Here is a 22,103-nt window from a genome sequence, read left to right on the forward strand (position 1 = left end):
AACATTTACATTGTGTAATTTGGTCTTTTTTTTTTATAGTTTTGCTTTTCTTTGTGATAATGGGGTTTAATTTTAAAAGAATAAGAAAATATGAAAATTGTTATATAGGATTTTGTGTATTTACATTTTTTTATTTTCGATCAAATTGACATGATAAATTTGTTTTTTAGCTTTTCATGTGAAAGGATCACAAAAAAAAACCAAATTATATGATGTTTAAATGTTGAGGATTAAATTTTTAAAATCAAGACTAAATTGATACCATATATAAATGTTGAGTAATAAACTTCCTATTATACTAATTTTAAAAGTTGTCGATATAATCAAATTATTATTTTCTAACTTTTCATAATTAAAGAAGAAAAATTATCTTCTTGATTAGACTACTGATGTAATTTACCTATAAAAATAGGGATAAATCCAAAACAATACATGAACTATAGTTTAATGAGCAATTGTATACATATACTCTAGTTTTGTGTAATTTTATACATAAAATTTTGATTTGATCAAATTTTGTAAATTATTAACACAATTATTGACATAACAACATTTTATGTTTACATATTGCAATAATAAATAATTTTATTTATTTAATATAAAAATAAATTAATGTACTTATTATTTTAAATGTGTATGATTAAAATAAAATTAAAATTTTAAGTATATATTTGAACTAGACCTGTCCATGGGCCGGGACGGGCCGGTCCCGAAAAAATTTTTCGGCCCACCTCCTAGGCCCGGGCCCGGCCCGAAACATGGGCTTGAAATTTTACCCAGGCCCGGCCCGAGAAAATATCATAAGCCCGAGCCTGGCCCGGCCCATTTTTTAATAAACATTAAAAAATTATTTTAAAAATAAAAAAATAAAAAAAAATCATTTTAAAAGTATTTTAAAATTAAAAAATAAAAATAAAAATAAAAATAAATATTTATTATATTCAGGCTGGGCCGGGCCAGGTCCGGGCCAAAAAAGTGGTGCCGAGGCCCGGCCCATTTTTTTGCCCAAGCCCATATTTCGGGCCTATATTTTTACCCGAACCCTCCCATATTTCGGGCAGGCCATCGGGCCGGGCCGGGCCGGGTCGCCCGGCCCATGGACAGGTCTAATTTGAACCATAATTAGAATTTAAAGTGTATAATTACTTCAAATTTATGTATATAATTACACATTAAATTAAAATTGATGTATTATTTTGAGATTTATAAAATAATAAAAAAAACCACCGACTCCGTCGTTGGATACGCTTACAAAGTGACAAGCAATAAGAGGTAAACCAAACGTTGGATCCGAAAGTCCGAACGGATTATACCAAAATTGAAACGAGTCCGTTCCATTTGGGCCGGATCTACGAGTGGACCGACTTGGCGGGTGAAAAAAGAAATACTAATGAAAATTTAGTTCATCCCCCCGCTTAGCTAGATTACTTCTTCTTCCCTGTTGCTCCATTCATATCCTAAACAGAAAATATTGGGAAAAAAATCCCATAAAATTATATAAATTCAATTTTTAGGTTGTGATTGATCGCCATCGTCATGGATTCGTAAGCTTTTCTTTTTTCATTTTTATTTATATGTTCAATTAAGGCCTTAACTTTTTTTTTATTGAACGTTTTATATAAAAAATACTTAGGGTTTGTACATGGTGATTATTTTGTTTTTTTAGTTATCGTGACGAGGAAGGAGAGCCGATTGTGGATTACGACGACATTCAATCGGATCCTGGTTCACCGGAGCCGCGGCAAGATCTTCTCGATGACTTTGAGGATGACGTGGAAAATTGGGGCCAACGAGAGCGATCGCAGACGCCGGCTTATGATACCGATAAGGTTGGGAAGCCGAGGAAAAGGCTGGTCAAGAAAGGAGGATCTACGGGAAAAGAGAGTATGGATGCTCCCGAGTTGTTAGATGAAGGTGAAGAGGGCAATTTTTGGAGGGGAGGATCGGATTCAGATGCGAAGAAGAGGAAGAAAAAGGAGAAGAAGCTCAAGGAGAAACATTATGGTGGTGGTACTGAGAAAGGAACTGTTAAAAAGTTGGGGAAGTCTGAGGAAGTAAATGAGATGTGGGAATGGGTTAATCCTGAGGTATTTCTCTCTCTCTCTCTCTCTCTCTCTCTCTCTCTCTCTTTTGGGTTATTGAACTATTGATTGATGTTTGATTGAATTTGTGGTTTTGGAAATCTGGGTTTTCATTTTTTGGATTTACAATAGGTTCTGTTGCATAAAAAGAGATAAACTACATTGTAGTTGTTTACTCATTGAAGTTAAATTCCTAAATTGTGTGCTGAAATTTGGAATCAGTGAAATATTTATTGGTTTGTACTGATTTTAAGCTCAAAATTTGGTTATAAAGTACAGCAAAAAAGGAGAAAAACAACGAGTTCGGTTGCTACTTTTCTTTCTTTTTAACTTTATTTTATTAGAGGAGAATTTTGTGATATGTAGTCTCTTTGTAAATACCCCAAGATTAAGTTGTGTTATTTGATTAATTTTAATGGAGAATTGAGCCTTCTCTTTATTAGTGTTGGAAAACAAAACTTTTTGTGAGCATGCTAAAACAGTTTTTAAATTTAACCTTTCAGTTCATAGATTAAAGGACATTATAGTTTCGCATTTCAACCATAATATGTTCACGAGTTTAAGTATCTTTTTTGAAATATTGGCTTCAGGTCTCATCATTTCATTTTTTGAACAAATTACAAAACAATTTTATTCTTTATGTGATCTGCATAACTAATTGATGGTTCTGTTTCTCTTCTCTATGCTTCTATTTGATTATGTATGAAGTGGCCTACTAAGATAAGCTTGTTGATGTGATCACTTTTCTTCTTTAAGATTTAATGATATAAGGTCAAAGGCTAACCAAGATTTTTCTTTGATTATCTGTCTCTGAACTGGAATAGAATGATCAAGAAGGTACTAGGACTATGGATGATGATGATTTCATAGATGACAGTGGTGTCAACCCGGAAGATAGATATGGGAGTGACAATGAAGCAAGGTCACCTGGTGCTGCCCCACAGGTTGTCAATCTTTGTGTATGACTTTCTTGTATGTTTGTCTTCGTGTTGATAAAGAGTTCTAGGAAACTGAGTTTGCTATGATATTTGTAGGTTTATGTACTTCGAAATTCAAATCCAAATTCATTGGTTGCTTAAAATGTGTTATGAAGGGTTTTTAAATAGGTTTTTGGTTCACTTCTATGATCTTTTAGGCAGAGGAAGATGATGAGGATCCAGAGATTAAGGAGTTATTTAAGATGGGTAAAAAAAGGAAGAAGAATGAGAAAAGTCCAGCAGAAATTGCATTGCTAGTTGAGAGTGTAATGGCGGAGCTTGAGGTAACTGCTGAAGAAGATGCAGAGCTTAATAGACAAGGGAAGCCAGCAATTAATAAACTCAAGAAGTTACCACTTCTTACTGAGGTTCTGTCAAAGTAAGCTGCTTGTCACGTTGATATGCTTTGATTGTATTTATCCAGAAATGATCCTTCTCATTCTTTTTAATTACTCTTTGTGCAGGAAGCAACTTCAACCAGAATTCTTAGATCATGGGGTTTTAACCTTGTTGAAAAATTGGCTTGAACCCCTTCCTGATGGAAGCTTACCAAATATAAATATCCGTGCAGCTGTTTTGCAGATTTTAACTGATGTATAAACTGGCATTATTTCTATTTCTGCTTGTGTAATAATTATCACCGCCCTGTTATTCTGTTGCATGAAAACTGAAATGTTGTTATCCATGCAGTTTCCAATTGATTTAGAGCAGCATGATAGAAGGGAGCAGCTAAAGAAAAGTGGTCTTGGAAAGGTAAGGAACTTTGTATTTCAAAGCATGTTTGGGTTTTGATTCTCTTCACTCCCAAATTTTATGGGCAGGTCATTATGTTCTTATCAAAATCTGATGAGGAAACGACATCCAACAGGAAACTTGCTAAGGAATTGGTTGATAAATGGGTAATCTTCTGGTTTAAGCACCTGTTCTTTATATTCTAAAGATTTACCTACATCCTTCTTATCGTCTTTGGATCTATATCCGCAAACTGTCATGCTTTGTGGCCTTTACGTTTTATCCTTTTTATGCATTAGTATGTTGACTTAGGAGTATGGATTTGATTGGTGATTTTTTAGTGCTTGGGAATTGTGATTTCAGTGAAAAACATAGGCTTATTTTAATATATATATTTTGTATGTTAACTTTACATTTCTCAGGATGTCTTAAATGGCTTCTTTTATGGATATCAATGGAATTATTTTCTGTCCAGCTGTATTAAGTCTCTTCTTATTAATAATTTTGAACATAATGCAGAGTAGACCAATCTTTAATAAGAGCACTAGGTTTGAAGACATGAGAAATGTTGAGGATGATAGAGTTCCCTTGCGAAGGCCATCTGTGAAAAGGTACCCTTTTAGTCAGTTTTATGCAAAATATGGCCTCGGATGGGTTTTTATAATGTGGTTTCTTATTAATTTTTCTAAAATTCTTTTGTAGGCCCACAAATAGAGCTGCATCAATGGAATCTAGAGATGGTGATTTTGATTTGGATATTTCTCGGTAAGATGTAACCTAACATTTGGTTTAACATCATTGTTCTGATGATCTGTGCTATTGACTATTGTTGACCATAAAATTACAGGGACCACAAGTCTGGTAGATCATCGTCAGGTCAAAATGCTTCCAGGTCTGAATCTTCTTCAAGGCTACATGCTTCAAGGCCAGATGCAACACCAATGGATTTTGTTGTGCGTCCGCAATCTAAGATTGATCCAGATGAAATTAGAGCTCGAGCAAAACAAGTTGTACAAGATCAGCGTCGTTTAAAGGTTTCAGCTTCTCTCTTTAGTATTAAATTAAGTTGGTTTTATTATTTGGAGAAGGTTCCTGGTTAGCAAAACTGAAGGGGATATTTATCATAAATTGTTCCTTTAGCAGTCAGAACCACTAATATGGTGATACCCTATTAAATTGTTCATCTTAAATTGAATGTTAAACCAAAAGTTTCATTGTAGTATAAAACGAATGAGCTGCAACAAGCATTCCTAAATCCTGACGCCCTTTATTCTTTTTTCTCTACATCTTCTGATCAAATTTAAACTTGTATCGTGCCAGATGAATAAGAAGTTGCAGCAGTTGAAAGCCCCGAAAAAGAAGCAGCTGCAGGCGTCTAAACTTAGTGTTGAGGGTCGTGGTATGCTTAAGTACCTGTAAATGATAATCCACAGTCCACATACCCAAACTATAAGCTCTCTATTTCGCAGAAGAAACCTCCTTTGAAGCAAATGTTTCTGTTTTACTTATCCAATTGATTCCAATCATTGAGAAGGGATTAACGGTGGGACTATCATGATGTTTCATTAATTCTGTCTTGGGAAAATACGTTCACTGCAGTTCAAATAAATATGGTATAATGTTTCAAGTGCATGCTTGCCTTAATATGGTAATTGATTTGATTTCTTTGTTTTTTTGTTCGCCACACCTCCTTATACAACTTGACTGGTATCTTGGTAACATCGGCTTCTAGCTTCATATGTATATATATATGCATGTATTTCAACATATATATATGTATGTATTTCATTATATCATTGAGTTGAGTTGCGAGACAATCAATGGCTTGGCTTCACTTTTCTAGATGTTGGTCTTTCAAATTTATCCTGAAATTAATGTTGACGTATATGGGAATTCTCCTCTGGAACAAATTTATTTGCAAGTGTAGCAAGTTGAAAATTATTGTTCAGTAAAATCCCTCCTTGCAGGTTGCTATGTTGCTTCTCAAATGGTTCAAGCAATGAGATTGAAGCTATTATTGGACAATGTTTTCAAATAGAGGTCCCACAGCAAATGCTGGCTCATAGAAACAATTTTGATGATCATCTTAATCTTGATAATCTTTTCCATTTTCTATTCTTCTTCTGCAGATTGCTCTTGGAAGTAGATGGAAGAGCTGGAAAAGATGCTGGTATACCAACAAATTTCCTGCCCTTCTTAGAAATCCATTTCAATGGCATATTGTTAACCACAATGCCAATATCATTTGAGCTGTTCAGTTCAACAAGTTGTTTGATTTGATCAAGCATCTGGTGGCTCCAGGCAACCGACTCATCTAATAAGATCGAATCATCCATTGGTTTCTTCCAAAGATCCATCGGTATCTCTCCGAACGATCGAGATGACATGGAAGGTTCGCAGGCTTTATCATTGTCACACATCATATTGACCTTAATGACATGCTTGCAAAAATTGCCTTGCATTGACCATGCAGAGTCACAGAAAGCAAAGTCTGATCCAGGATTCCATACTATGTGTGTAATGCTGCTGCCTTTCAGACTTGCTACCTTTGCAAATAGGTTATACTTATCATCCAAGGTAACAGCAGAATCAGGAATTTGCAGTGCTCGGTGCCAAGACGTAGATGCAATGTATTCTTCCTTAACATTCTGGAAGGAATTACTTTCATCCGCATAACGATTGAGCCAATATGTTGAATACAACTCTGTTGTCAGCTTGTGCACTAACCAGTCAACTCTTAGAAGTGCACCGAGGTGTGAATCATCAAACAATTTTGTTTTCAGCTTCACATGGTAAGCTTCTATGGCACCAGATGCCGCCTGGCTTGCAAGTGGAAAACTTTTCAATGTTAAAAGCCACATTTCTGGTCAAGCAGAAATAGACAACATCAGTACTAGACATGAAACCTTGAGTGGCATTTTCTTATTTGTGCATTGAGCTACAGTGAGAGAGAATTAACCAATCTTAGCCATCCAAGAGGATCTGAAATAATCTACGAAGGCAGTTTGATCAACAAAATCCTGAATGCATTCTTCCAATGCAACGGAAGTATTTACGCTGCTCCAAGTGCCGTAAACTATTTTGCCTAGGCGCTTAAAGATTTCCCGTTGAACTTCGATATTGGAACATTTCTTAACAACATTCCTCAACCAAGAACTACGAAGACGCCAAAGAGAGAACAGGATAGGACAAAATGTGTTCCTGATCAATCAGACAAAACAGGAGTAAGAGATCTACTCAGTTCAGACAAAATCTCAAAGCAAAATCTCTTGCCTTATGGGATCTATTTCCATGGCTGCATTGTCAATCACAACCGTTGATCTTCCATCCGCGTTCTATGCTCTGAGCTCGACCAAACAAGGCTTTTTTCCATTTAGACATATCTGACTTCACGACACTGGGCGTAATGATCCATGCAACAGGTAATGCATGGTGTCTTGAATCAAAGACAAGAAGGGTGCATAGAGGGTACTGCATTCAGAACATTATCATGCAAGTTCCAGATGGAATAGCTTTCTGAACACTGAACAGACATAAATTGATAGAGTTATTACCTTGAGTTTTTTAATACCGAAAGTTGAATCAGCTGCAACTAGATTGTGACGGCCAAAACGAGCCATCTGTTGCAACTGCCATTCTGTTTGGATCCCGAGAATGAAAGGATCCATCTTGGAAGTATCCTGATAGAAGAATATAGATTTCTTATTGCGTTCAACCCACATCCGAATGCTAGCTTGATCATCTCGATCTAACTCGTGTGTGGATCTTTTAATGATCATCCCAAGTTTGCGGACATATTCGGAAGCAAGTGTATCGAATGTTGCATCGGAACCACAGTATTGTTGAATGCATTCAATGTTTTTCCCAAGCACGTTTTCTTTAGGAATACCCTGATAGATCATAGACATTGTTTGCTGTTGAATCTCATTGAAAATATATGGAATTTTTTTTTGCAACGGGGCCAATGGTATCTTTGTCAAGAGGGCCATGGCAAACGAAACCGGATTTGTTTATGTGACATTTCACGTTGTAAATAATAAGCACAAGTGACGGTCGAGTGTAAAGACGTTTGACAACAAAATGGCATGTGCATCCTCGCATGGATTGAGGTCTAGCAGCTCGAATCGGGTGCTTGAATCGGGTGTTTAGACGATATTTTCTACTAGGTAAAATACCACCACCTTCCCCATAGTTTTCAGGACCAAAGGAACACCAATATCTTCATATATACAATAGAAAATGTGAGAAATCTTATGGAACTAAAAGAGCGCAAAATGGTAAACATTGTTAAGCATGGTTCAAAAACTTACAATTTATATTCCAAATAGTCATCATTTTTGTACTCCTTCACACTGCCCTTTGATCGTTTACGTCCCCTTTCTATATGGAACCGCTTCGGGCATTCCACATTGCAGCATTCTCCGATTATAAAATCATTGACTCGAGTGTAAGGAATGAGTGCTACATCATCTTGGTGCTCAACTGTGCCGAACTTTTTCCAAGTCAGATCAGCAGAAGAGAACTCCGCTTGAGGATCTTGTACTGGTATATCGAGTATCGATTTGACTATCTCCATAGACTTTTGCTCATCAGTATACCTGCAAAATGGTCTTAAAGCCCCAAAAAATGTGTACTTCTTCAAATGGTCTTAAAACATTCAATGTTAGACTAATGATAATGAACCAAAATCATATCTAACTTTCACATCAAATCAAAAGCAAAGTTTTGATTTTTTTTTTCCGGAGTACAGGGATGCAGATATATCAAAATACGAAAGCAAAAGGACAAAAAGGTCATAAGCAAGTTTCACAATGATATTTTACTTCAACTAAAATTCTTTTTTGCTCATCAATTGTTAAGAGTAGAAAGATAATACCTTTGGAGCAAAGGCAGGCTAGCAAAAACTGGGTTTTAGTCCTTTCAGGATCAAGTCCTATTTTAAGCTTGCAAAAATGGAAATGGCAAGGAAGTAGAGTATATAGAGGAATGAGTGAATATAAATAAAAAGAGAGCTTTTAGAGGGAAGGATGAAGGTTTTTTTTGGCAAATTGTGAGAGAAAGAAAGGAAATACAGGGTATTGGTACAGTACTATGAAGGAGGCCGTTGGGGCCTGTTTTTGGTGTATTGCAATTACAATCTCATGTTCCATTTTCATTTGCAATTGCTATAGCTATAGCTACCTATATATGTTTTCATTTTCATTTGGATCATTTAGATTTACCAAGTTTTTTTTAGTGAAATTTTATTATTTTAGGCATTAAAGAAAGACTAATTGCAAGGAATCACCCTTTTATTTTCTGCTATTAATTTTCTTTTTGTCACGAAGAGGGTCATTTGACTACGAAGTCCACAAATGGGACCAGAACACAAACCAGAACAAACTGGGCGAAAAACACAAGGCAACCCTACCAAGGCTAGACTAATCCTTCTACTAATGGAATTGAGGGGAGGATCATCATGATACGAGGATTCAGCCATTTATACAATAAAGCCGTATAAATGCGGATAATCCCGCCTACCCCATGGACCCCTCAATTCCACTAATTAGTCAGCACAAGCAAGGAAGATAACATTAAGCACAAACGATCAAGAAACAAACAAATTGGGAGAAACCCGAAAACAAAACAAGACCTAAAGGCCCAGGCAAAGGATCACGGAGAAGCCTGGCAAAACGAAGTCCACCACCAAGGGAAGAACTCCACAGGACCGACCACATCCCCAACTGTGGGGGAAGGCACCAGTAGGCCATCATCACCAATAATCGTCACAGACACCACTGGAAGGAAGGAGCAGGCCACACCCAGCCAAAAAACACACATTTAGAGAGCAGTGGAGCAAAAATAGGCCAAGCCTCGGGAGAGCAAAATGAGAAAAAAAGAGATCTGTTTCTGCTATTAATTGATTCTTACAATAAAAGAAGAGTGTGTATTTAGTTCAAATCAAATGCCCCGAAAAACTTGTCGGTTCTTATTGTACATATTCAGAAAGAGGAAAACAAAAATGACATTGATGGCTCCAGTCTAGTACCAGGGAAAAGTTGAGTAAAAATTCCATCAGGTTTGGTTTTTCAACACATATCAGGTTACCGACAGGCTGCTGGTGATTAAAGTTCTGATGATCAATAGGCAAAATGTTGCCTTGCCTCTGAAAGCCAATTCGATAAATAATTATACAGAGAATTTTACACCTTCATCATCAGTTGAAGTTCCCTTAAAAATTGCAAGCTTTCCCTTCTGTTCTAGTAATTTCAAAGCTCGCATTAGAATCGTCCGGTCTATTCCGTGAAGCTCTGTGGGAAAAACCAGAGAGTGAAATTGCAACCAGAAGCTTGTAACATTTACAAGAGTTTTGGGTCATGAAATGTGTTAATGGATGCATATGGATTATGATACATGCTCTTATTACCTTTTCCAGATGGAGTTTGCAAACCATAAAAAATAAAAAAAGGCTTTGCTGAATTTGAATGACATAGATTCTTTCAAAATGAATGCTTGCAAGAAGTTAAGGCACCATCCATGGAAGCTTGATTTTTGGGGAATATGCAGTATATAGATACACCAGGAAAATCCAGAAGCCATGTAAAGATATGTATATTTACCTGTCCCTCGAGATTCAATCCCCGATCGTATTTCCTCAACTGTCATAACACTGTCCTCGAAGCCGTTATCTTTCACCTTATAACATACACAAATATGTATCAGAAATTAATGTTTAGAAGAAACCATGTAAAACTAAGAATTTATGACCAACTAGCTGAAGAACCAAGATTAACTCACAAAATTCACAATAATGTCAGCCCATTCTTGAATTCGGTGCCAAAGGATAAGGCAATTCCTACGTCCTTTATCCAACCATTCTGCACGCCCTGTTGCATCACAGACAAAAAAAATCAGAGCTTCCAATGAATTAAGGATGCTGAAGTATATACACTTGTACTAGTTAACCAGCAGAACCAGTAAAGACCTTCTGCAACCAACGCTGAGAGGAATGCTTCCCTAGCTTCGTGACTGAGCGTGCCTGCAAAAGAGCAAAAAAGTTATCTTCATATGTACATGACCACAAACAAATGCACCATACAGTTTGAGAACTCTAATTAGATGGCTTAACCAGAACTTAAGAGAAACGGTTCTTACGTTCTATCACAGAATTTGAGAACAGAGGAAATTCTTCCTCAAGCCTAACTATGAATATCTTCTGAGTTCTGCAGTAATCCAGAATCAGTTCCTTCCAAAGTTGTATTTGCTTCTCGCGAGTCTCCCTCACTGGCTGCAAACTGCATATAAATCAATCCCAATCCTTGAAAAGCTCGTTAACAATTCAGGTGAAATAAAACGATAAAGATGGTGACAATGGTGAAACTTTTCTAGAGACAACTTTTCAGCTCCACTTTCATATCATGTTCTGGTACGCATTAAAGAGTAAGAAATATTAAGGCTCCGTCCGGAATATACTTTTTGTGTTTTTTTATTATTATTTATCCATTGCATTTAGATAATTTCTTAATGAAAAAAATCAAATAGCAAAAGCATGAAACAAAGGAGCCTAGCATGTAAAGATGCAATTTGTTATAAGCAAGTATCCAACTTATCTTCACAGGTAAGGAACAATATTTTCCATGATGTTTCATAGAGAAGATTGAAGTAGATGTTGTCAACCGAAGAAATATTATATATATTGAAACATCAACATTCATCTGATTTGTTAGAGTGCTCACTATTAATTCCAGCTACCAAGGTTCAATCTCTAGTAACCTCAAATACTATATATATTATATGGAGACAGAAGCCCATATATTCGAACTAAATTATCAAGCATACTTCAGAGGTGAAGATCAATCTTCTTCGTTTCTTAAAATGAGCGACTAAAAGGAACAATAAGTCATTGAATGTTCTGCTAGAATGACACTGAAATGAAGAAGCGAGGAGAATACGTGAAGTATGGAGGGTAATTGAAAAAGTGGGGAAGCTTAAAATCACCCAATTTCTGCATCTCTATCGGGGTTCCTTCTCGGTAGACGATGCTGCGTAAAAGAAAACATATCAGTAATTGAAAGGAAAAGGAATGAGGTGAAAATTTAGCTGAATTACATTAACAAAACAAGTCATAACAACACAAAGGTTATCAACAAATCCATAACTAAGAAGACAGAGGTAAAATCAACAAACAAAGATAAAAGAAACAAGAAAAATAGAGAAGACCAATAGTGAAATCCACTAGATAAATTGAAGATTAGCAGCAAAATTATGAAAGGGCGATTAAGAAGTAAGATATTTGATAACATAACATGGAGTTTCCTTAGAACAATCACATCACCTTGAAAGAATCTCATCTTATAAAAACTGCAAAACCATGGGCAAATACCCACTAATATACTAATAATTAAATGCTTATTAGTTACCTAAGAATGGAATAAACTGCTACTACTAATAATAATAACAAAAAGATGCAGCTTATAGAGGATTCAAAAAAGCAACTTGATTTACTTTTTGGATTCAAATAAATTCACAAATTTGAAGTTTCTAACAGTATGGGGTTCTCAAAAATTGGATATTGAAAAGAGTAAAAGGGAGAAATTATACCTGATCGGAGAGAAAATGTTTTCAGCTTTCAATTCCAAATTTCGGACTCTTTTGATTTTTTTTTTTAATTTTTTTGGGAATGTCCTTTTCTTTATGTTCTTCGTTCTTCTTAGCTCTGCGACTTAACAAAATTGGTTAATTTCATCAAACATACCCAATCTATTTTTTATATTCTAAATTAGTCTCTAAATTTTAAAATATTCTAATTGAATCCTTAAAAATCTGTACTGTATCAATCTACAATTTCCTCATCCTAAAAGTGTTGAGTGTTACTTCGCACCATGATTATCAGAATTAAATCGGATAAATTGTTTTAATTAAAAATTAATAGTCTAATTAATTTAATATGTGATATATAATTGAAATAGACATAATCCTTTTAAATTGATAAAATCTAAGAATAAAAAATTAAAGTTTAGAAATATCAAAGGAAATTTTTAAATTTATCTTTTAAAATAATTTGAATATTTCAATTTTGTTTTTGTTAATTTTCTTTACTTTTAAACTTTTTCTTCTTCTAATTTTTAATAGTTTTAATATATTTTTATGAATATTTTAATTTTTTCAAAGTGGTCGAACCATCGTAGTTACAACTGATTGGATGTTGGTTTTGAGTTTTATAAATTAGTTTAAATTTAATGTAAAACATATTTAAAATATATAAATCTAATTATAAATATGTATGTATTTATCGAATAGATAATTTAGATATAATGTATTAGAAATATATAGTCTCAAATATCAATAAATTTATAAGGCTATGTATCTAAACTATCTATACAAATATGTTAACACATGTTTATAATTTGATTAACGTATTTTAAATATGCTTTACATGATATTTGTGTGATGATTTAACTTACAAGTTAATAGTTAAGTTGGCAAAAGAATTTATTGACATTTGATAGGGTTAGAGGTCTGAACTGGCAATCATTTATACATTGGGGCTTAATTTTTTTTAAGTTAGTCATGAAATTTCCTTGAAAACTCTAAAATTCACGCTTAATATGAGAATGATTGTCAAGTTTAGAAACTAATTTAGACAAAAAAAAGGGTTCAAACCTCAATTTGAGGATACTTAGTTCAAACCTCAATTTGAGGATACTTAGTTCAAGCTCTAATATGGGAGCAATTATCAAATTTAGGGACTAACTTGGACCAAACAAAAGTTCAGGCCTCTGTTTAGAGTTGTTGCCAAGTTTATGTTCCAAATAGTGATTTAATCTTATTTTATATAACACCAATACATTAAGGACTCAATTAGAACATATTGAAGTTTAGAAACCAATTTAGAATATGACTATAATTTGAGGATCTCTTCTGAATTAAACCATAACAATACCCCTCCTTTTAATTTTAATTTTGCCTCGAACAGTATCTTCTTGCTTCTTCCATCACTCTTCAGGCTCTTCTAGAGAAAAAGAACAAAAAAAAAAAAAAGCATTTCTCTTTTCTCTGTAGAAGAGATATACGTTAAAGGTACGCAAATTACAACTCTGATATATGAAACCATTAGCTTAAATTTGTGGGTTTATAGTTAAAGTTGGGATTTTTCTCTAATCTTAAACGAAAATTTGCTCCATTTGAGATTTGGGTTTTGTTTCTGAACTCTTTAAAAATGTTTCGAAATCATGATTTGGCTTTATTTTCTTACTGAATCAAAAGTTTTGACTAAAAAGTTTCTATGTCTTTCATTTTCTTTTCGATTTTCTAGTTACAAGAGAAAACGACACTTGTTCAAAAGGGAACTGATTTTGAATCTGGGTTTAGATTTCTAAGCTTTTATATCTCATAGAACTTGAAATTCAGGCTATGGAAGGGTTGGAACAGTGGAAAGATCAATTAGAGCAGTTGAAGAGTCAATTGGAGCCATGGAAGAATCAGTTGGAGAAATGTTTGCATGAAGTCATTGAGTATTTGAATCAAATACCCCCTGTTCAGTTATATGCTGCTATTGCTGTCTTGCTCATTTCTACCCTCTTGCTTTTGTCCAGTAAGTATAAATGTTGTTAGTATTATTTATTGAAGAATTAGTTTGTAGTTTTTCATTAGTTTTTAGATTTTTTCCCTTAAAATCTTGGTTTGTATGCATTTTAGAATTTGAAATATTATTCTTTTAACCACAAAATAAGTTGTAATTATAACATTTTTATCAAGAATATGTTTTTTATGATGTATGCAGTGAAATTGTATTGTTTTTCTGATGTTAAAAGAATGATTGTTTGATTTAGTTAGTTGCTTAAATCATGATCATTTAGATTGAATATTGTAGAATCCTATTAGATTGCAATGGTGCCAAGGGCAATATCTTTATATGATTTCGCATTCTATTAAGTATTGTGTTTTGGGGCAGTATTCTGGATATATTTGGTTGCTTATTGGAGTGTAAACTTTGAGTTATATGTGCTTACGTTTTGCGCATTCTTTGTCTTGCAGTTCGCTTGTTCAAACGCGCAAAATCTAATACCGTTATACTCACTGGCCTTAGTGGAAGTGGTAAAACTGTTCTTTTCTATCAGGTATGAAGTGCCATTACTTGGTTCATGGTGCATGTTTTTTCCAATTTAAGCTAAATTATCTTGTTATATGATATGCTACATAAGTGTGCATTTTGTTAGAAGGCATAGTGATGTAATGTTGTCATAACTTTCTTGAAATCTTTTGCATGTCAGCTTCGTGATGGTTCTGTGCATCAGGGTACCATTACATCTATGGAGCCAAATGAGAGCACTATCGTGCTAAATTCTGATAGTAATAAGGTAGTTGACCTTAATCCAGGTTTCTGAACTAGTTATACTTTCTCGGTTTTCGTACTATCTATCTTACTTCATTCTCTTGTAGCCAATTTTACGTTTGGGTCATTCTCTTAAATTGAACCGACTCTAACCATTCCTTTTTTATCTATTCTTGAAAGAAGCGTAAAAGCAAGCCTGTCCATATTGTTGATGTACCCGGGCATTCTCGACTGCGTCCCAAACTGGATGAGTTCTTACCTCGAGCAGCTGGCATTGTGTTTGTTGTTGATTCTTTGGAGTTCTTGCCGAACTGCCATTTAGCTTCAGAGTAAGAATAAGATATAAGGATGCACACACTTCACCTGCAAGTCTCTTCTTTCTCCGTTTTCCCCCACCCCATTCCTGATTACCGAAAAGGAATTGGATGCAATGTTGCTCGCAGGTATCTGTATGATATTCTGACTAAGGCCAGTGTGGTCAAGAAGAAAATTCCAGTTCTCATCTGCTGTAACAAAAACGATAAAGTGACGGCTCATACCAAGGAGTTCATCAGAAAGCAAATGGAAAAGGAAATGTATGACCCCGAGTACATTTGTCCTACATGTTTCTATTTTGCTTAAGCATTTTCTTTTGCAATATCCCTAATTAGATAACGTACTATTTCTTTCAATAGATAGAAACTTACCAGGTCCTACTTACATAAACACGTGTATCTATTCCATTCATTCTTCCTAATTTGTACTTAAATTTATCTACTTTTACCATTTTGTAGTGATAAACTGCGGGCATCAAGAAGTGCAATATCAGCAGCTGATATTTCGAATGACTTCACTCTGGGGGTACCTGAAGAACCATTTACATTCTCTCAGTGTAGAAACAAAGTTACGGTTGCGGAATCTTCTGGTTTAACCGGTGAGGTTGGTCAAGTAGAACAGTTTATCTGGGAATGTGTAAAGCCCTAGGCTAAATCATTTTTCTTTCTTTTTTATTGTAAACCTGTTTAAAAAGCTGGTTTGATAATTTCATCTCGAACATTGATCGAGTTTAGGAAAATGAGTCTAGGAAAACTGGTGAATTAGTAAGAGAAAACTGATTTGCACAAGTGTTGTGATGAGAGTGATTAGGAAAATGATTATCATACTTTGTGTTAAATTATTTTATCAACTGCCAATATCTTTAACTGTATCTAAGCTCAGGAGAATCTCCTTCATGAATTAATTTCCATGCTCTCTAGATTTTAAGAACATGTTGAACAAACACTTCACACACACATTTGTCAAAACTCTGCCTTGATCTTTAGCCTAAATCCAATAACACAGGCTACAACACCATCACCATGCACTGTTCTTGGTTCCATTCATTAGATTGGCAGACTGTTGAAAGGTTAAAGCTATGTAGCTAATGCAGTTTCCTCCATCTTTTCCTGTATTTGTGGAAGTAATTACGATCTCTTATGGTAATCCGATATTCATAGGTGATGGATATTAGTTTTGTTTGTTATATGATATGATTGTCATTGCATATGGAGGTTCTTGTATGAGGAATTGGATTGTATTTTACCCTGTTTACTTAAAAAATGGGAAAATTAATCTTTGTACATTAGATTAAAGAGCAAATTGGTCATTCTGTTAAAATATTTATCCATTTTTACTGATATTTTGTGAACCACGTTAGTTGCAACAATAGAAATATACGAGACTTTTAACAATAAAAATTTGTTTTTTGATCAAAGAGCAAATTTGCCCTTTAACCATGTCAATCTGTTTTTTGAGCAAAGAGCAAATTTGCTCTTTAACTATGTCAATTTGTTTTTTAATCTAACGTAAGTATTAATTTGCTCATTATTTGAATAAATGGGGTAAAATATAATCTGACTCTTAGTTCAAAGTTCTCCATGGAGAGCGTTGAGATGTATTTCTGTAAGGGCAAATGCATTTGGATGTTCAGTAACTTCTTAACACTGCATAACAGTAATATATCACAATCTATAATTTATATAAGTTTTCAGTGCGATATCAACAATCAGATATCACAATCTATAATTTATATGATAAAACTTCTCAGTGTATCACAATTTATATAATATAACTAGTCAGAACAATAACAGTTGGCACAGCGTAACCCACAGGTCCCAGGATTGAAACCTGGCTCTGATATGAGTTGCTTCCTTTCGCTCTAATATATATTTTTTACTTTCCACTGCTCGACTTTTGTAATCCTTTAATGTCACCACATTTGCCGTGCCATACGTATTGATGAAGCTGTTTTGCATTCAGAGCCAAGCTCAAATGCATGCCCATGAATCTGATGGTGGTGAAAAGAACCTTCTTGGCTCAAGGACTGAAGCTCCAGCCATACTGCTTAGCAGTACATGAAAACCACAATATTCTTATTTCAACAACAATCAAATTTCCATGTGGAAGAGTTACAAAAAAATAAGAAAACAATATTAATGATAAAATTAAGATATGGGGTATAAGAAAAAAGTGATTTTTTTATGACATGTTATAGAATTTGATTGATCTCAACTTGAGAAACAAAGCTTGAAGTTGGACTGAAATTAGAACAAAACTGAACTGAGAATGGAGTTTGAGTTTTAAGTTTCATTTTCGAGTTTTCAAGGCCCACCATATCTTGCAATATTGACTAAACAACATGATCTATGGCAGATAAAAAAGAACATTCTAAAATGAAAATGCACTTTCATATCATATGATCCACATAAAAGTGGATCATATATCTGATTGATTGTAAATTAGAACTCCCAATACAAAGTTAAAAAAGAGAAGGAAGCTAGCTACTCTCAAGTTTAACAAGTATCCTTAGGCATATATGCCACTGTAAATATCCAACAAATGACCAAACGTGAAAAAGAAAATACAAAGGAGGGGACACTCCTTCCACAAGAATAGAATAATTCCAGGATCAACTATCAACTAATATCCCCACATCACTTACACTTGTCTCTATCCTCATTGCTCACCATTAACTTCTCTTTTTTTTTTTTTCCAATAACGAAATTGTTACAATGGGCAGAAAGGAACTTGAGGGGAGAAAAAATTCATGCTGCAACAAGATCAGGTGTTTCAGCTTCGATTGATAACCAAGCGGTTTGTACTTTGCCTACCCAATTATCCAACCTGTCACGTAAGGATTTGATCTGTGGAATTCCCAGAACTCTCGGCTGCACCCAGGAGACATGAACTGTACCCTCAACTTGATCAATTGTGCCCTCAATCAGATGAACCTGCAATTGTGATTCAAATGAAAGGTTATACAAGTAATCCATGCGATAGCTAGTGGTTGTAGACATAAGTGCAATCAAAAGCATGCAGTGATGCAAAAGCTCATATGAGAAGGAAATGGAGAGACTGGACTTGTACAAAGATGCAACTTACAGACAAGCTCTTCATAAGAAGATGCTCAACATCCTCAATGGACAGTTTTGTTCGCTCAGCAATAACTTTTAAAGGTATGGTTCGGTCTTCGGATGGGCGGCTGCATGAAAACACATTGTAGTTTAGCTTTTAACTATACATACAGATATCAGCAACATACAGAGGACACTGCAAACACACACCTGAAGATAATCTCCATTAAGCATAGAATATTGATTTTTTCGGACAGCTTCTTCTCATTCTCAACCAAGGCTGGTTGTGCCCTCAATGCAGCATTGTGCACATGACACAATTCTTGATAGCGAGCTAGATCACCTGAGTTGAAGGCCTGGAGGATATGGTAAAGCCACTCAACCCTAGTCCCAAGAAGACTTGTTATCTGTAAAAGATGCGAAGGATGTCATCATCTCAAACATAACAGAAGTGTATATATGTATGTACATAGAATAAAGCAATGATAATCAGAAAGAAAAAAACCTATAACACAAGAGTGGCCTTTCACATCATCCCCCCGAAAGACAAATAAGCATGCAACTGCAATAGCATAAAAGAAAATACAAAAATGAAAAGAACCTATAATCATATGGCACTTTCCAATCACTACTTAGGCTCCCTTGCACCTCCACATATATCTAACCTCAACATCTCAGACTGGTCTTATCAGCCTTACTTTAGTGCAATTATTAAAGTCCATACTATGAACTATCAACTGTACGTAATTACACAAAAAATAGTATTTCTTATCTGTTTGTTTACACATTTTAACATTTGAATCAACATCAAACCAAAGATGTTCATTCATACCAAATTGTCTACTACTAGACAGCATGATTCCATATGAGCAAGCATTTTGTTTGTAGCACAAGTAAATTTACTTTCATTCTAGGCATTGAAATGTTTCATTCCCTTGGAAAAAGTTCCAACTTTCAGGTTGAACCATGCCTACAAGTAAATCTACGAAGCTAATCGATTCTCATTGTTATGCATCTATATTCCTTGTGTTCCTACAATGGACAATCAACCACTACATCACAACATTTTAAATGGGTCTTCTACTGCTTCCAAAGTTATTGACATTCTTTATTTAACCAAAGCTTGATTAACAGCCTAAACCAGGTTAAAACTAAAATCAGATTTTAAATGAAAATAGCAATATGCCTCAATGAACCATACTATCAGACAAATAGCATTATCAACCATTAAAGGTTAACTAATACGTGCTTAACTTGTTAATGGCAAACAAGGATGAATAACATTTCGATTAAATAGAGGAACAAACAACCATCATGACATGAAACAATTCTGTCTGTAAAAATATTAAAAAAGAATATTCAGCTACAATCTATGGTGAAATTAGAAAGTTGGTCTTCTTACAATGGGATGTGCAAGCAGTTCTCCAAAGTTGTATATGTCATCACCCAGAAGAGCAGAAAGGGACAGATCAAATGCCAAATCCTACATAATTTAAAGGATAAAAATAAAATGAAATGAAGTCAAAGGATAAAAATATCTACTGGCCAAATAAAAGCATTAAACTTTCTTTAGTTTATTTATTTATCCATCTATTTTAATGACAGGAGTGTAAGGATAAGCACCACCTCAGCCTTCCAGCTGGAAGGCTGACTACTTAAGCACATCAGCTATACCACAATCAGCATTAATTCCATACAGAGGTATGTCATTTTTATGGAGGATTTATTGTCGATTACATACCTGGAAACTTGAGTTATCTTTGTTATTATAAAATTTAGATATTGAAAGGGACGTGGCATGAAAGAAAAGGATGAAACTAGTAATACAAAAATTTAGACTTCCAAGGCACTGCTGGGCATGAGTTGGTTGATAAAACAATAATTTCTTACAGGGACTCTGAGGAACAAGGAGTTTGTAACATCAAATCTTGATTAATAAGTAAAACTGACGAGCTCTAGTAGTATCACAAGAAAGTACAATTTCCCTGCCAGAGAACACATAAACCCATAAAAACGTACCAGCTTAAAGGATTCTGACAGGGATGCCACAGATGTGTATGCAAGATAAAGGAGAGCACTTCTGTAGAAATCAGCAAATTCTTGGCGAAATTTATGGTATTGAGATGAAACCCAATAATAGCTAGCATATACAGAAGGATCTATGTCAGTCATACTGTCAAGAGTACTCTTTCCATCATCAAGAAGTTTCTTGCACTCCTTTCGGTCACCCTGCTCAAGCTTAAATTTGGCAATTTGCATCTTAATATAAATAATTGGCTCTTCTATGCGCTGCTCTTTAGTAGCCTGAAGCTTTTCGATCACACCTTCAAGATAACTAGTAGAAGCTTCTTTGTCAGAATACTGCCGAGAAACTATAACAGCAAAATGTGCAAGCTTGAGAAGATTAATCTTGGTCTCAAAGTCAGTGATAAAATTATGATACAACTGTATCAGTGCATCTCCAGCCTGAAAATTAAGAGAAACAAGTTATAGGAAGTATAATCTTCTAGCCAACATCTAGCTCGTCGGGTACACTTGGTTCTTTGCTACCACACTTATTTATCCATGCATGAACGTATATAAACACAAAGCCTTTTCTTCAATAATGAAAACCATTAACTGAACCACACTCCAGATTAATTATCCAAATAAGACGTACTAAATGACCCAATAGGAAATCATGATAAAATTCAACATGTAACACGAAAAAACAAGAGGGATGAGAGAATGTAACCAATAGGAAATCATGATAAAATTCAACATGTAACACGAAAAAACAAGAGGGATGAGAGAATGTAACATAAGCTTGCCTCCCAAAATTTTCCTGTCTACAATCAAGAATCCTAAAATAAGATGTCAAAGCTTTAGAAGCTAATGTTTCATATATCATATGATTTGACAAAGATATAACATAGTCTTGCTCCTTAAACTCTCCATTCTGCAATTAAGTAAACATTTTTTTTCTAAAAGCAAACATATAAAGCCTTAGAAACTAATATTTAGCTAACTTCCTGCATTGCAGCTCACGCAGAACAGAATATTTCCTCTAAAAAATTTTACAAGTCAACAACAATTTCCATGCTTTGGCATCTTCTATTTAAAAAAAAATTACAATAAACAGGTAGAAGGGAAAATTCAACTGAAACTACTTTCTCGAATCATCTTTGAGTTATCGAAAATCAAAGTGATAAGCATTTTTATAATTTCTCTTCAATTTAAAACTAAAAAGAAAAGAAAATTATCCAAATGGAACCCCAGTTCTAAACCAAAATCCTAATTCCTCAAACTCAATTAGGGAAAAAAACAACTCCATTCAAAAACTTTAATATAGAAGAGATCTACAAAACCCTAAACCAAAAAAAAGAGAGAGAAACCTGAAAGACGGTGAGAGCAACGAACTGTTCAAGCTTGAGAGTGAGCTGATGCCAAAGCTTCTTCTGATACAGATCTGCTAGAGAACTATACCAGTCGGCTAGCTCTGGATGCTCATTTCGAAGAGATTCCAGGTACTGCAAGGCCGCCATGGATCCCGATTCCACTACACAGTCGAAGAGAAGCTGAAGCGTAAAGAGGGTTTTTTTTTTCAATTTCTTTTTTCAATTTTGGTTTTTTCTATTATTTATTGAAC

At 34.7% G+C, this 22,103-nt stretch overlaps 5 protein-coding genes and 1 pseudogene across 6 annotated transcripts; 2 read left to right on the top strand and 4 right to left on the bottom strand.

Annotated features, from left to right (window-relative positions):
- The first annotated feature begins 1,376 nt into the window (after positions 1–1,376).
- LOC105789388 (protein IWS1 homolog 1) lies at positions 1,377–5,420 on the top strand. The gene is made up of 11 exons (XM_012616766.2): positions 1,377–1,544; positions 1,667–2,087; positions 2,906–3,025; positions 3,217–3,437; positions 3,523–3,652; positions 3,749–3,811; positions 3,880–3,957; positions 4,310–4,401; positions 4,493–4,555; positions 4,638–4,824; positions 5,111–5,420. Exons 1-11 carry the CDS (start codon positions 1,537–1,539, stop codon positions 5,207–5,209), a joined length of 1,482 nt encoding a protein of 493 aa, XP_012472220.1. The 5' UTR covers positions 1,377–1,536; the 3' UTR covers positions 5,210–5,420.
- Positions 5,421–5,871: 451 nt separating this feature from the next.
- LOC128031946 (uncharacterized) lies at positions 5,872–6,651 on the bottom strand. Its single transcript, XM_052623268.1, has one exon. The coding sequence runs from the start codon at positions 6,649–6,651 to the stop codon at positions 5,872–5,874; it is 780 nt and encodes a 259-aa protein (XP_052479228.1).
- Positions 6,652–6,744: 93 nt separating this feature from the next.
- On the bottom strand, positions 6,745–8,956 carry LOC105789390 (uncharacterized; annotated as a pseudogene).
- A 701-nt stretch (positions 8,957–9,657) lies between these two features.
- Positions 9,658–12,484, bottom strand: LOC105789389 (vacuolar protein sorting-associated protein 25). The gene is made up of 7 exons (XM_012616767.2): positions 12,371–12,484; positions 11,722–11,811; positions 10,925–11,064; positions 10,755–10,808; positions 10,568–10,656; positions 10,390–10,465; positions 9,658–10,080 (listed from the first exon to the last, which is right to left on the bottom strand). The coding sequence occupies exons 2-7, from the start codon at positions 11,778–11,780 to the stop codon at positions 9,959–9,961; spliced, it is 540 nt and encodes a 179-aa protein (XP_012472221.1). The 5' UTR covers positions 11,781–11,811; positions 12,371–12,484; the 3' UTR covers positions 9,658–9,958.
- Positions 12,485–13,731: 1,247 nt separating this feature from the next.
- LOC105789391 (uncharacterized) lies at positions 13,732–16,290 on the top strand. 2 transcript variants are annotated; one of them, XM_012616769.2, is made up of 7 exons: positions 13,732–13,849; positions 14,180–14,363; positions 14,807–14,889; positions 15,043–15,129; positions 15,285–15,433; positions 15,548–15,679; positions 15,878–16,290. In XM_012616769.2, exons 2-7 carry the CDS (start codon positions 14,183–14,185, stop codon positions 16,065–16,067), a joined length of 822 nt encoding a protein of 273 aa, XP_012472223.1. In that variant the 5' UTR covers positions 13,732–13,849; positions 14,180–14,182; the 3' UTR covers positions 16,068–16,290. The 2 variants fall into 2 exon arrangements, with proteins under 2 accessions (XP_012472223.1, XP_012472225.1); XM_012616771.2 differs by having other exon boundaries at positions 15,288–15,433.
- A 1,497-nt stretch (positions 16,291–17,787) lies between these two features.
- On the bottom strand, positions 17,788–22,096 carry LOC105789392 (26S proteasome non-ATPase regulatory subunit 13 homolog A). Its single transcript, XM_012616774.2, has 6 exons — positions 21,850–22,096; positions 20,495–20,941; positions 19,878–19,958; positions 18,686–18,882; positions 18,504–18,603; positions 17,788–18,352 (listed from the first exon to the last, which is right to left on the bottom strand). Exons 1-6 carry the CDS (start codon positions 21,997–21,999, stop codon positions 18,167–18,169), a joined length of 1,161 nt encoding a protein of 386 aa, XP_012472228.1. The 5' UTR covers positions 22,000–22,096; the 3' UTR covers positions 17,788–18,166.
- Between the last annotated feature and the right edge of the window lie 7 nt (positions 22,097–22,103).

This window comes from Gossypium raimondii, chromosome 2, assembly GCF_025698545.1.
Source record: "Gossypium raimondii isolate GPD5lz chromosome 2, ASM2569854v1, whole genome shotgun sequence".
NCBI lineage: Eukaryota > Viridiplantae > Streptophyta > Magnoliopsida > Malvales > Malvaceae > Gossypium > Gossypium raimondii.